The sequence below is a fragment of the Dipodomys spectabilis genome, unplaced genomic scaffold (assembly GCF_019054845.1).
Source record: "Dipodomys spectabilis isolate Male_0828 unplaced genomic scaffold, ASM1905484v1 ptg000227l, whole genome shotgun sequence".
NCBI classification, from domain to species: Eukaryota; Metazoa; Chordata; class Mammalia; order Rodentia; family Heteromyidae; genus Dipodomys; species Dipodomys spectabilis.
In genome coordinates this window covers 2,879,385-2,893,234 of record NW_024870904.1, presented here as the reverse complement: position 1 = coordinate 2,893,234, position 13,850 = coordinate 2,879,385, and the positions used below count along the sequence as shown (strand labels likewise).

Genomic DNA, 13,850 nt, shown 5'->3' with positions numbered 1-13,850 from the left:
GCCCTGTGTTCGATTCCTCAGCACCATAAAAGCAGAAAAAAAAGCCAGAATTGGCATTGTGGCTCAAGTGGTAGAGTGCTAGCCTTGAGCTTAGGAGGTATGATACAGCGCCCAGGCTCATAGTTCAAGCCCCAAAACCGATCCCACCCCCCAAAAAATAAAACAATTGAGAAACCAGATTTAGGAGCAACCCAGTGAACAGGATGTCTGCAACATTACATTAATGATGACACAGCAAGAGCAATAGTACTCCACTATTTCTTACTCACAGGGCACTGTGTTCCTAAACCTATATTGATTGTGAAGCTGGAGCAAGGTGCAGAACCATGGATGAGAGAAGGCTCAGAAGAGAATTTCACAGGTGAGTTAAAGCATCTTGAATAGTGATGTTGGGTCCAGAGCCCAGTGGGTCTGTTTATCTTGAGCTGTACAGAGCAATAGTTTCATAGTGCCCTTCAGTCATGTATGGAAGAGAACTAGGTGATCCTTTGTCTCAAGGAAATGTCAATCCAGAATTCTCGTGGAGACAAACTGAATTTGATGTTCCAGTGTAGTTAATGTTAGCACTTCTCTTTGTCTGTAGAGAAGTCATTCATAAAGAGAAAAAGACAATAAGAAATGTAGGAAGGAGATCTCATTTTAAACTAGTATTTTGCAGGTAGGAGGAAAATAGGATCAGGACAATTTCTTATCAGTGGTGCTGGGCACAGAGGGAGATTCAGAATGGAAGCATTAAGAGTATGGAGATGAATAATTTGAGTAAATATTTCCTTGAGAAAAATACAAAAATCTGAAATAAAGAAAAACATTTTCCATTGTAAAATGTCAGTACTACTTTCTTAATTACTACATTGCAGAGAAATATATATATTCTGCATAAAGCAATGCTTTGATATTTGAAAATATTGTAACAGAATGTGAGGAAATATCTTTACATTAAGGAATTTATGGATCTCATTTATGTTTTTGTTTATTTTTCTATTATTCATTTTAGATGTCCCAGAAATGGAGGATGTGATTAGCACCTGCCAGAAACGTCACAATAAATATCTCTCTGAAGTAGCAATCATGAATAGTAACCCAGGGGAGGAAAAAGTGAGACTTATAAGAAGTTTTCATTTGAGCTCCATACAGAAGTCAGAACTGATTAAGAATAATGGCAACTCCTTAGAGATGAGGATAGAAAAGGTCACTGGCTGTCAGAGCATGGGTATTTTCAGTGAACCTGGTAAGATGTGTGCTGCATATAGTACTCATGTGTCTTCTGTAGTTGACGAATGTAAACAGTGTGAAAAGTCTTTCACTGAGAAGAAACACCCTGTTGTCCCTCAGAGAAAACACACAGGAGAGAAATCTTATGAATGTAACATGTGTCATAAGTCTTTCACCCAGAAATCAAAGCTTACTGTCCACCAGAGAACACACACAAAAGGGAAACCTTTTCAATGTAACATTTGTGGAAAATCTTTCATATGCAAGGCATATGTTACTAGACACGAGAGAACACACACAGGAGAGAAACCTTATGAATGTAACAAGTGTGGAAAGTCTTTCACCGAAAAATCAAAGCTTACTGTCCACCAGAGAACACATACTAGAGAGAAACCTTATGAATGTAATGTTTGTGGAAAGTCTTTCATCCAGAAATCAAAGCTTACTGTCCACCAGAGAACACACACAAAAGAGAAACCCTTTGAATGTAACATTTGTGGAAAGTCTTTCTCCTGGAAGGCATATCTTACTAGACACCAGAGAACACACACAAAAGAGAAACCCTTTGAATGTAACATTTGTGGAAAGTCTTTCTCCTGGAAGGCACATCTTACTAGACACCAAAGAACACACACAGGAGAGAAAGCTGATGAATGTAACATGTGTGGAAAGTCTTTCTTCTGGAAGGCATATCTTACTAGACACCAGAGAACACACACAGGAGAGAAACCTTATGAATGTAACATGTGTGGAAAGTCTTTCACCTGGAAGACATACCTTACTGTCCACCAGAGAACACACACAAAAGAGAAACCTTTTGAATGTAACATTTGTGGAAAGTCTTTCTCCTGGAAGGCATATCTTACTCTCCACCAGAGAACACACACAGGAGAGAAACCTTATGAATGTAACAAGTTTGGAAAGTCTTTCACCCAGAAATCGATGCTTACTAACCACCAAAGAACACATAATAGAGAGAAACCTTATGAATGTAACGTGTGTCGAAAGTCTTTCACCGAGAAATCAAACCTAACTCGCCACCAGAGAACACACACAAAAGAGAAACCTTTTGAATGTAATATTTGTGGAAAGTCTTTCTCCTGCAAGACATATCTTACTCTGCACCAGAGAACACACACAGGAGAGAAACCTTATGAATGTAAGATGTGTGGAAAATCTTTCACCAAGAAGTCAAATCTTAATCTCCATCAGAGAACACATACTAGAGAGAAACCTTTTAAATGTAACATTTGTGGAAAGTCTTTCTCCTGCAAGACATATCTTACTCTGCACCAGAGAACACACACAGGAGAGAAACCTTATGAATGTAACATGTGTGGAAAGTCCTTGTCTTGGAAGTCAAGCATCAATGTCCATCAGATAGTACACACAGGAAAGAAACCTTATGAATATAATATGTGTGGAATGAGTTTCACCTGGAAGTCCAACCTCACTGTCCATCAGAAAACACACAGGAAAGAAACCTTATGAATGTCATATTTGCGGAAAGATTTTCAGCCAGAAGCTACAACTTACTATCCACCAGAGAGCACGCACAGGAGAGAAATTTTATGAATGTGACCTATGTGGAAAATCTTTCATGCAGAACATACACCTTTCTGTCCATCAGAAAAAAACCAACCAGAGAGAAATGTTATGTATGTAGCAAGCATGGAAATTCTTTCACCTGGAAGGCACAACTTAACATCCATCACAGACACAAGGAGAGAAACCTTATGAATGTGACCAATGTGGAAAGACAGCTTAACACACATAAGTTGATTCACACAAATGAAATAACTTAGGATTGTACCAAATGGGAAAGTCTTTGGTCTGTAAGAATATTGAAATTGCAATACAGAACCAATACAGGATAGAGACCTTATGATATAGCAGATGTGGAGTCCTCGAACTACAAGACACAGCTAAGGGTTCATCACAGAACACACAAAACACACAGACACCCATACACCCTCACACACAAAGAGGAGAAAAATCATATGTAAAAAAAATGGAAAGGTTTTCTAGAAAAAGTCATAACGGTAGTAAAGTCTTTCTTGGAGGGGTAACAATGCTAGATAGAAAGTGTATTAATGACCTAACTCATATAATGGTATAACCAATCTATACAGTATCTTTACAATAAAATATATATTTAAAAAATATTATGGATTAATAAAGACTAGAATCTCTGCATTTTGTCTTCTTTTTTTGTGGGGGTGGGGGGTCTGGTCGTGGGGCCTGAACTCTGGGCCTGGCTGCTGTCCCTCAGCTCTTCAGCTCAAGGCTAGTGCTCTACCACTTGAGCCACAGCACCACTTCCGGCTTTTTTTTTTCTTTTTGCTTATGTGGTGCTGAGGAATTGAACCCAGGGCCTCGAGCATGCAAGGCAAGCGCTCTACCACTGAGCCACCTTCGCAGCCCTGCATTTTGTCTTGGGGGAGAACCCCAAAGTGTCTTCAGTGCTTGCACTTTTCTTTAATTAATCACTGTTGATGAAAAACTTGTGATTGATTCACTCTTAGCCCATTTAGTTGTTCTGCTGAGTGAGCTATAATAAAAGACCAGTGTGGACGATGTGTCGCACCTGTGTTATCTCATAGAGGGCCAAAGTAGATATGACATTAGGGGAAATAATCAAGCACACAAAGATATTGATCAATCTCTCACAAAAATTGAAGTTAACAAAGGAATAAAACCATCTGCCACTTGAGCTACAGCATCACTTCTAGACCCTGAGAGGAAGGAAGGAAGGAGTAGGGAAGTGAGAGATGGAAAGAGGAAGGGAAGGAATGAGGCGAAGGAAGAAATAAACTATTCAAAAGAAGACTTTAATTTTTGGTGAATGTGAGAATTATTGTTTCAGAGGTGGAGCTCAAGAAATATGGCTTTTACAAAAAGCAACTTTTTGAATATTTACAAAATGATAAAGAGGATGTAACATTTTATAAACTGATTTAATAATACAGTAATATTAAGTAAGGAGGTCATGTGTGGCTGGTGCCCTATTGGCCACATGGTAGATGGTGGGGTCTGGCATCTTGTTTTCATGCAGGGGGAAGGAAATGCCCCATCCATTGCTTACCTCCCAACTGATGGGTATGGCTGGATCCCTGCAAGCAGGCATGGGCATTTGGCTGATGTTACTCAATCTGATAGTCCAGTGCCTGGACTGGGAATTTCCTGTAGACCTGCCTCCTGCTTAGGCCCTATTTAGGCCGGACCAGCAGTGGCACCAGATGGCATGCCACATGTCTCTGTAATCATGTCCTGTGTGCTTTCTCCTGGCTTGTCTCTGGTCATCCAGTACATCACTTTCTTGGTGCTGATTGGTTTCTCGGTGCTGTTTTTATTCTCTCCTCCCCCCCTCCTTTCTGTCCTATTTCCAAGCTGTCTAAGTGTATTTATGGACTGCATGTCTTTGTTAGAACAGGCCGCTTGCAGACTGCTAGTTGTGAAATAGACTCCAGTATTCCATCTTCCATAATGTGGCTTCCAACAAATATAGTGTCTTCTTTTACAGAAACAGAAAGGTTGACCTAAATTTAGAATTTCTAGAGCCAAGATCGATGACACTGTATAGTTATGTAATTAAAGATATCCTGGAGGCATTTAGAAAAAGTTTCTGTTACATCAGAAAGAGCTTAATTAATAAACCAAGACCAAGACTCCAGTTCCAATATAAGCCAATCATTCTAGATATGTCTAGAGCTGTTTGGTTACATGAAGAGGAATACTTTCACACATTCATGAAGGAATGTTTTTGTGCCAATATGAGATTTTCAACTCAGGAACTGAGTTGAAGCCAGCCAGAGCTGGCTTCAATGGAGACTCTCTCATCTTGGCCTCCATAAAAGCTAGGAATCAAAGCATGAGCCCTGTGGGCTGTTCTGAAGAAATCTCTCTCTGGGAACAGGAGGTTTCCTTCAGTGCTTCAGCTCAAGCTTCCTGTGGCTTCAACAATTTCAGTATTTATTTCAATTGTTCAAAAATAATAACTCTTCTTTACAGTATTTTCACAATAAAAAAAGGAATCTTTAAATCTTGCCTATGATTCCATTTACAAGATAAGGACAGTGGACTTCACATTGCAAGATTTAGCTAGGTGCTCACTTAACCCCTTCCATCACACTGTTCACCCTTCTACTTTTTTGGGGTGGGGGATCCGGTCTTGTGGCCTGAACTCTGCGCCTAGGTGCTGTCCCTCAGCTCTTCAGCTCAAGGCTTGCACACTACCACTTGACCCACAGTGCCAATACCAGGTTTTTTTTTTTTTTTGCTTATGTGGTGCTGGGGAATTGAACCCAGGACCTCATGCATGCATGGCAAGTTCTCTGACACTGAGCCACCTTCCCAGGCAAACCCTTCTGCTTATCTACAGAGGCCTAATAAAAAAAATGGCATTCGGAGGCACCTGTGCCCTTGGCCTTCCTATTTGTACCACACACACACACACACTCTATCCATTTGGAAATCGCTCATTCTCCCATGTTTACAAACTGTATGCTTTCTGAGAAGGGATGGTTCACAGACTGGAGTCCTACCTAGGCCTGTTATATACCTCAAATTATGAACCAACATACCACATTCATTAAAAGTATGCCTGATGATAACATATTTTATTAATGTTTTGTATTATTTTTGTTATTATCATTTGGCCAACACTTTGCTTGAATTCAGAATTAAAGGGAGTTCATGCTCACTGAATTCGTAATGTACCCTTTCCTCTTTTAATTTCAGACCAGCAATTAAAAATGAGCAATTACACTCCCTCATGTGTGGAATCCTAACTACTCAGGAAGCTGAAATTAGATAGTTTTGTAGGCCATCCCATGCAAAAGCTCCATGAAAATGGTATCTTAGCCAATAAAAGCATGGCTCTGGTTATATGTACCTACCTTTTTACTACTTCTGATATGTAATTATAAAATTAATGTATGGAAAGGTCCAGGCAGAGAAGCAAGACCCTAAGGTGAAAAATCAGTGATACAAATGGTCATCTTCTATAGAAGGTAAAGGAAGCCTCACAAGTTTTTGCCCCTGAATACAACCTGAGGACCAATAATGAGGTACGTGTAACCAATACATTCTTCCAAATATTTAGTGGAAGAATTTGGGTGTGGATTACCCAATGATAGGTAAACAGACCTTTACCAAGTGATTGCAAAAGGACTTTTGCATATGGCTATATGATGTTATGAATTATATATCCTGTTATGTGGACACCATGAGTCCTGTTTGGATCAAGTAATTAAGATCTCCTGATCTAACAGGGCACTGGTGCTTCACATCGGGATTCTTACTTGCTCAAGTGCATGAGGTTTAAAGATCACAATTGAAAGGCAAACTAGGTAGGAATAGCTGTAAAAGTGTTATGGCCAATTATCACCAAATTTCCCACAAGTAATGCTGTGAATGAAGTTGATAGACTGTCAACACTTTTGTTCCTTTATTACCAAAGCTCAGGGACAGTACCCGGGCCCTGAGTAGAAAGAACTCCAGGGCCAGGGAAGATATTCTGGAAAATGGGTTTTTGGCCCTCGTGCAGAAAAGTTACCATTCTTGTTTAAGCCTAAAGTCCTCAATAGTGTATAGTCATTGTCCTCAATTGAGGTTGATATTGAAATGTCTTATAAGCCAGGGTAATGATAGATTGTACGAATATTTTGGTTTCTTTTGTCAAGTGAATCCACATGCACATACCTTTATGTTTCTGACTAGTTCATAAGTCCTTGTAGAGGTTCAAGATGCTATGCAGGACAATGTGGTCCACGTCTGTAAAGTGCAGAATGAGACCTTCAAAGAGAGATCTCAACATATAAAATGTGGCCAAATATTGCAGTATACTTGAAACAGTATCATAAGAAAAGAAGTATCAAGTAGTGATGATTTAAGGTCCCAGAATACCAATATATTTGAACGATAAGATTGGTCTATGCCAGAACTCAAAATGAAAGGTACAGGAAAGAAAAGTTTGGTAAGGAGCCAGCTGAGGAGAGGAGGGCAGTGCCAAAGTCTTCATGCAATAGGCAAACCTGGCAAGTCCCTTGGGACAGGAGTGAGAAGCCCAGAGCAGGGTGTGTGCTACCCATCAGTCCACCACCAGCACAGCATGGCACCTGCAGCATGAGCCAAGTTGCACACGTGTTTCCTGCAGTGCTGACTGTTGACACAGGGACCTGTCAGAGAAATCAGTGGCCTAATGTAATAATCTTGTCCTATGTAGATGATACAATTACTTGTGGACTAGAGAATTGGTAGTAAAACATTGCTAGATGAACTAGTAAAAATTCTTCAGGATGTGTGTGAATGTGTGTGCCCTAAGAAGAAAAGAAATTGAAAAGTAGTTCAGAGAGAACTTCAATGACAAGTGTGGGACTTGAGTGCACAGCAAAATAGATCCATTACTATCACAACAAATAGGTGAAAAGGAAGGGTTTCCTTCACTTATTTTTACCAACCCTTACAAATCCCATTGTGTTCAAAATAATAAGAATAGAAATGTATGTGTTGATGCTTAATGTTGTACAACAGCTAGTTTATCAATGACAGCAGAGGCCTAGGGTCTCTTCTGTGTGCTGTCCCTGAACTCTCTGGAAAGGAGGACAATACTATTGAACGTGAACTTATGTCACTTTTAAGTTTGTCGTTTAAATTCCAGAGGAATATTGACTAATTTAAATGAGCAGACTTTTTGTTTTGCGGTCTTTAGGCTTGAACTCAGGGGACAGGTGCTGTCCTTGAGCTGCTTTTGCTCAAGGGTAGCACTCTACCACTTGAGCCACAGCACAACTTCTGGCTTTATTGGTGTATGAGAATCTGAGGAATAGAACCTATCTCCTCATTCATGCGATGCAAACACTCTACCACTTAGCTACCTTCCCTGTCCTATAAGCAGACTTTTTATGTTAAAAGAAGAAAGAATAGGTTGCTATGTAGGATCCACTCTCCATGTGCAAGTCGGAAGGTTCAACCCCTCAAATTGAAAGGAAGAAAGTAGAAATGGAGTGACAGGAAGTATTCAGTTACAACTACAAAGAAAATTAGAACAAAGGCAATGAGCAAGTAATTAGGTTTTTGTCTGGGATTGTTTCTTTTTTCTTTCAATTGTTAGCTGTGGGGTTTGAACTCAGGGAGGGCCTGGCATATTCCCTATGCTTTTTACTAAAGGCTGGCAAGCTACCACTTCCAGCCAGAATGTCACTTCTAGTTTTCTGGCATTTCATTGGTGATAAGTCACAATGAATTTTCTGCTGATGTGGTGCTGAGGAATGGAACCCAGTGCCTCATGTATGCAAGGCAAGCACTCTACCACTGAGCCACACTCCCAGGCTGCCTCCTTTCTTAAAACAGTGTGGTTGGGGCTGGCAATGTGTGTTAGTGATAAAGTACTTGCCTAGCAGGCATGGAACACTATGTTTGATATTTCAGTACCTAATAAACAACAACAGCCCCCAAATACCCCTAGAAGCACTGGTGCTGTAGCTCAAATGGTAGAGTGGTAGCCTTCAGCATAATGAAATTCAGGAATAGTTTTCAAGCCCTGAGTGCTAGCCCCAGGAATGTCAAAGAAGAACAACAAAAACAAGATGAAATGAGCAGATGAAAACAAAAAACCTAATGTCAGCAAGTTCCATTGATAAACACAACACACAAACACACACATAGACACACATACACAAATACACTTTTATGAAACCATATTCCTCTCCTTTACCATGTCTGCTCTCCGTCCCTGCACCAACTGCTACCTACATCCACTGGAGAACTTACTCTGTGTTTCTCTTGTTTTTGCATTCTTAAAAAATTTATTGTGAAGATTAAAATATAAAAGTAGTATCAATAGTCATGAGAAAAATTCCAATCAAAATACAATAAAATAACCATTTCATACATGTTAGTGTGGCCATAGTTTTAAACAAAACAACAAAATCCTTCCAAAGTCTAACAAAAGCTAGGAAATATGTGACAATAATGTGAACTTGGTGCATTTCTCTCAGGTATGTAAAACTATCAAAGATGGGACAAAAAGTCCTAAAAAGAACTGAATATAAAATTACATAGAAATATGGTCCAGCACTTCTACACTTGTACATAACTTAGAGAAAAACAAAGATTTCTATAAATACCATCAAATACGGACCAAGTTTCAAGAAAGAGAAATACCACAAAGAAGTCCAAGAGTATTAACAGAGATTAGTTGAACTACTTATAACACACTCAGTCCTGTACAGCAGTCAAAATTATGTTTGTCCACACTTTTTCAGCAAATCCATTAAAACTTCATTAGGATAGTCTAATGTAATTTTTGTGGATGTGATGTCTGACAAGATTCTAGGCAACCTTTACCTTCCATGAGAAGTTACCTCCTAGGTTTCATTGAATCATAAAAAAGTGAGGCAACATTGTGCTTAAAGTAAAAAATGAGAAGCAAACTAAAGCAAATCTGCACTTAATTTAGAAGCCAAGAGTTGATCATCTGCTAAATCTAGAAGCCATCTTTAGTTTTTTTAGAAACATGTTCCTAAAGCTGAATCTGTTTTTTTTTCTGTTTTTCCATCTTGGACACAGTTAGGTTCATAACTTGGAATGTCAAACAGAGTGAGAAATAAAAGAATCTCATCAGAGATCCTTTCATTCTTTCTTGCTGTTGACAGTGAGTAAAGATTCTGGAACCATGGCTTGGAGAGAAGTCATATGAGAGTCAGAAAAGAACCTGTGTGATTTTACCCTCGAAGTTTCTGGTCAGAACATGATACTTGGACTGGTAAAGCATAAAGCCTTCATATGGGAGAAGAAACATTCCTGAATCATGTAGAGCATTAAAGTCTCCATTACAGACACATCCACAGAAGAGTGAAGTTTTATGTGTTACTAAACAATATTAACAGAAAATACACTACAAATGTAGATCCATAAAATTAAAGAGAAACAACTTATATAGGTATGTGCTTTTGCTTATACTTGTTGGTTGATTACACAGGAAATTCTTTTGTCCAGCATTCTGGTTTTTCTTATACTTACCCACAATGGTAATTGTTAATATAAAATGCATGAACTTTGCAGTGACATTCACAAAAAAGAAAATCAATTCTGTTTACTTCGGTAAGGTGTTTTTGATAGAAAGACAATATGAATCCTTTAAAAGCAGTGTTTGCACATTAGTACTGGGTTTTTCTAATTCACAAGAATGTTTTCTTACTTTGAAAAACTTAAAGAGAATTTATTATAGGCTTAGTGTTCACATTCACAATACTTAAGATGAGGAGTGTTACAACTTTCAAGGTTGGGTATTTTCTGTTTGTTCTGGGATTTGGACTGTCCATATCCACATTAGTGACTGAATATCTTGCCTTAAAAATTTTCAAGTTTTCTATTTCATATTATTTTTTTAGGATATAATCTGAATTTAAAAGAGGACATTATAACTGGGCTCTCATGTCTAATGGCTGTAATCTTTGCTGCTTAGAAGGCTGAGAGCTGAGGAAAGTTTGTATCCCCACTTTTGCTCCTAAGCTCCACCCAGACCTGAGCTCCTTCCAGACCTAGAGTTCCCTCCATACTGCTGACCACTCCCTCTCTCTACCCACACCTACCTGAGCATGCACCTACCTAACTTCCTGCTCCCCAGCTCCTCTGGCTACCTGAAGAAAGACAGATGCATGTGCTCTGTCTCCTGGGAAATATGGTCCTTCTAGTAAACTTTATAATAATCTTTCTCCTGTGCCTGCTTGTGGTCCCATGGGATACACATGAAGGATCCCAACAAGGATCACAAAATAAATCCATGGGTAAAAGAATGTCTGAGACACTTATCTCCAATAAAGTAGCCAAAGTAGCTAGATGTTGAGATGTGGCTTATGTGGTACAACATTATCATTGAACCAAATAATTTCATGATCATTTTCCAGAGCTTGATTTCAAGAATCAGGACAAGCACACACATATCTAGGGCATTGTATTTTATTCAAATTCTATTTTATCAATTAATTAGGAACACATAATCAGGAAGTCTCTCATTTTTTTTTTGGTGGGACATGGGGCCGGAACTCTAAGTCTGGGAACTGTTCCTCAGCTCCTAAACTCAAAGCTAGCACTCTACCACTTGAGCCACAGTGCACTGCAAGCTTTTTCTACTTATGTGGTTCTGAGGAATAAAACGTGGGACTTATTCACGCAGGCAAGCACTCTACCACTGTATCACTTGCCCCGACAGTCTCTATTATTTTAAGCGATGGATTATAGGCCAATTATATTTGTGGAGAAATTGTAGTGTGTCAGAACAGACACTTAAAGTGGAGTATATCAGTGCCAGCAACATTTTGAAAGTTTCAAAAGCCATAGGAAGTGCAGAGGGTCAAAAGGGGATGAATATGTTTATATAAGACATTTTCAAGGAATGTTTAAGATTCATTGGCTTCAATTCACAAAAAGCAAGTTTATAAAGTCACATGGGGGAGTACCAGAATCTCTAGGTTCAGGAGTATAAGCGCACAACTCCTGACTCTCCTTGTCTAGAGGACCAGAGGTTTGTGAGCCAGTTTCTGGTACCCGGAGGAACAAATGCTAATGGCAGCACATAAAATATCATCAAACCCAGACTGGGGAAAGACTCTCCCTAGGATCCTCAGATGGCTTCAAGTTACACCTCCCAAGAAGGCAAGCTGGGCTTCTACCTCTTGGTTCTGACTATGGAGTGCAAAGCTGTACTTAAGAGCACTTCCAGCAGCACGACAAAAGGAAAGAAACCCGAATTTGCAAACTGAAAACACCAACAGTGACGAAGGAGGCATTGGCCTCTTTTCTCCCCTTTCCCTCAAACACACTTTCAAATGATCTGTGTCCTGATAGAAACTACAATTCCCATAATGGGATGCATTCACCTAGAGGAAGTGGGCCTGCTACAGGGTTTTCACTGGTGCCAGACACTTGGTCCTAAGTGTGCATGGATGCATGGGGAACTTTCTCTCCCATCTATGGGAACTAAGGTGAGTTGCTCCTTGAAAAATCAGTTTACCTCCTGAAACTTTGTGAGATCAACCAAAAGAAAGAAATGTATTAGGAGCAATAGCTAATTTGGCCTTTTAATTCTTAGTTCTATTAATGTAATTGAGGTTATGAGACTCCATGGTTTTGTTGTTATTATTGTTAAAAATGTGTGTTCTGGTACATTTAAATTATGTCTCTTTTGCCTTAAAATTTTGAATATCTCCCCTCCCACATTAAAAATGTTTTTGTAGCTGTGTGCCAGTGGCTCATGCCTGTAATCCTAGGGACTCAAAAGGCTGAGATCTGAGGATGCTGGTCCAAAGCCAACTCGAGCAAGAAAATTCATGAGCTTTCTCTCCATTAAACCACCAGAAAAATGCAAGTGGCCTTGTTGCTCAATTGGTGTAGAGCTCACCTTGATCTGAAGAGATCAGGGATAGTGCTCAGGCCCAGAGTTCAAGTCACACAATCAGGTATTTACAGACATTTAACCAATTGATTCAGGGATCATTTCCCCCTGCTCTCTCTCTCTCTCTCTCTCTCTCTCTCTCTCTCTCTCTCTCTCTCTCTCTCTCTGTATATATATATATATATATATATATATATATATATATATATATATATATATACTGAAATAAGATAGCAGGATTTTAAGGTAGACATACTTTATAATCTTTGAATTAAATTGATTTGTCAAACTCTCCTCATTACTTTCCCAGAAACTCCCAAATTCCATCTATGAAATTTCAAGGAGTTTTTGGTTATTTGTGTCTGAAGTTTGCCTTTCCTTAAAAAGTTTTTTCCCCTGGTTTTGTTGTTTGTCCTGTGGCTTGAACTCAGAGCATGGGCACTGTCTGTGAACATTTGCTGTGCTCTACTTGCCTTTCTTTTATTAATTGTTTCAGGGAACTAGTGAAAAGTTTCCTCCCAGGGTTTCTTAGAAAATGGTACTCCTTCCCAAGACTTCAAAAAATGCTTGTCTAGGAAGATTAGGTTGAATGTGGGTGGAGGTAGAGTTTAGGGTAGGTCTATGTTCATGTGAAGCTTGATTACTTGCTCCAAACCAGTCTGTTTTTACTTTTCTGTTTTGCATACCCTGTTTTGTTTTGATTTTCTACCTCTTCTCTGATCCTAGAAGTTTCTGGCAGCAACTGTAGGCTACATATCTAGGGGTCCTCAGACTTGTCTTCCCAGACTGTATGCATTACACTGTGGAATAAACCTTTTGCCTATCTCCCTCATATCAAACATCCTAAGCTGTCTCTTAAGGGTTTATTGTGATTGTTAATGATCCTTTCCCCACATCATGACTGGGAAGGCTTGTGTAGGAAATATTCATGCCTGATATTCAGTCCTCCAGTGCATAGGTTCTCCATGCCTCTTTTATTGGACCTGAGCTATTCCTCATAAAAATGCAGATCATGAGGCACATTTGGATGTATAGATGGCAACATTGGAGCACCTATAAAATATGACGCAAAAAGAATTCTTTCTTTCTGTAAAAGTTAAAAGTAAGTTCCTGAGAGGCAAGGACATAAGGATCAGGTAAAATTTGCTGCTTCCTAGATTAGCTGTGTCCCATAGTTTTCATTGTTCAAGGTTACATTTTTCAAACATTCATTTCTAAATATTATGTTTATTGTCCTAGT

The 13,850-nt window shown here is 39.2% G+C and overlaps 1 protein-coding gene across 1 annotated transcript; it reads left to right on the top strand.

The window, feature by feature from the left end:
• Positions 1 to 1,173: 1,173 nt before the first annotated feature.
• LOC122123320 (zinc finger protein OZF-like) lies at positions 1,174 to 2,703 on the top strand. The gene is made up of 2 exons (XM_042697673.1): positions 1,174 to 1,320; positions 1,417 to 2,703. The coding sequence occupies exons 1-2, from the start codon at positions 1,174 to 1,176 to the stop codon at positions 2,701 to 2,703; spliced, it is 1,434 nt and encodes a 477-aa protein (XP_042553607.1).
• Positions 2,704 to 13,850: the final 11,147 nt, after the last annotated feature.

What these genes read in the sequence shown, in the direction of transcription:
- LOC122123320 (XM_042697673.1), top strand. Translation starts at nt 1,174, where the DNA reads ATGAGGATAGAAAAGGTCACTGGCTGTCAGAGCATGGGTATTTTCAGT. An exon ending in TCACTGAGAAGAAACACCCT is followed by an intron (nt 1,321 to 1,416) that starts GTTGTCCCTCAG and finishes ACTGTCCACCAG; the next exon opens with AGAACACACACAAAAGGGAA.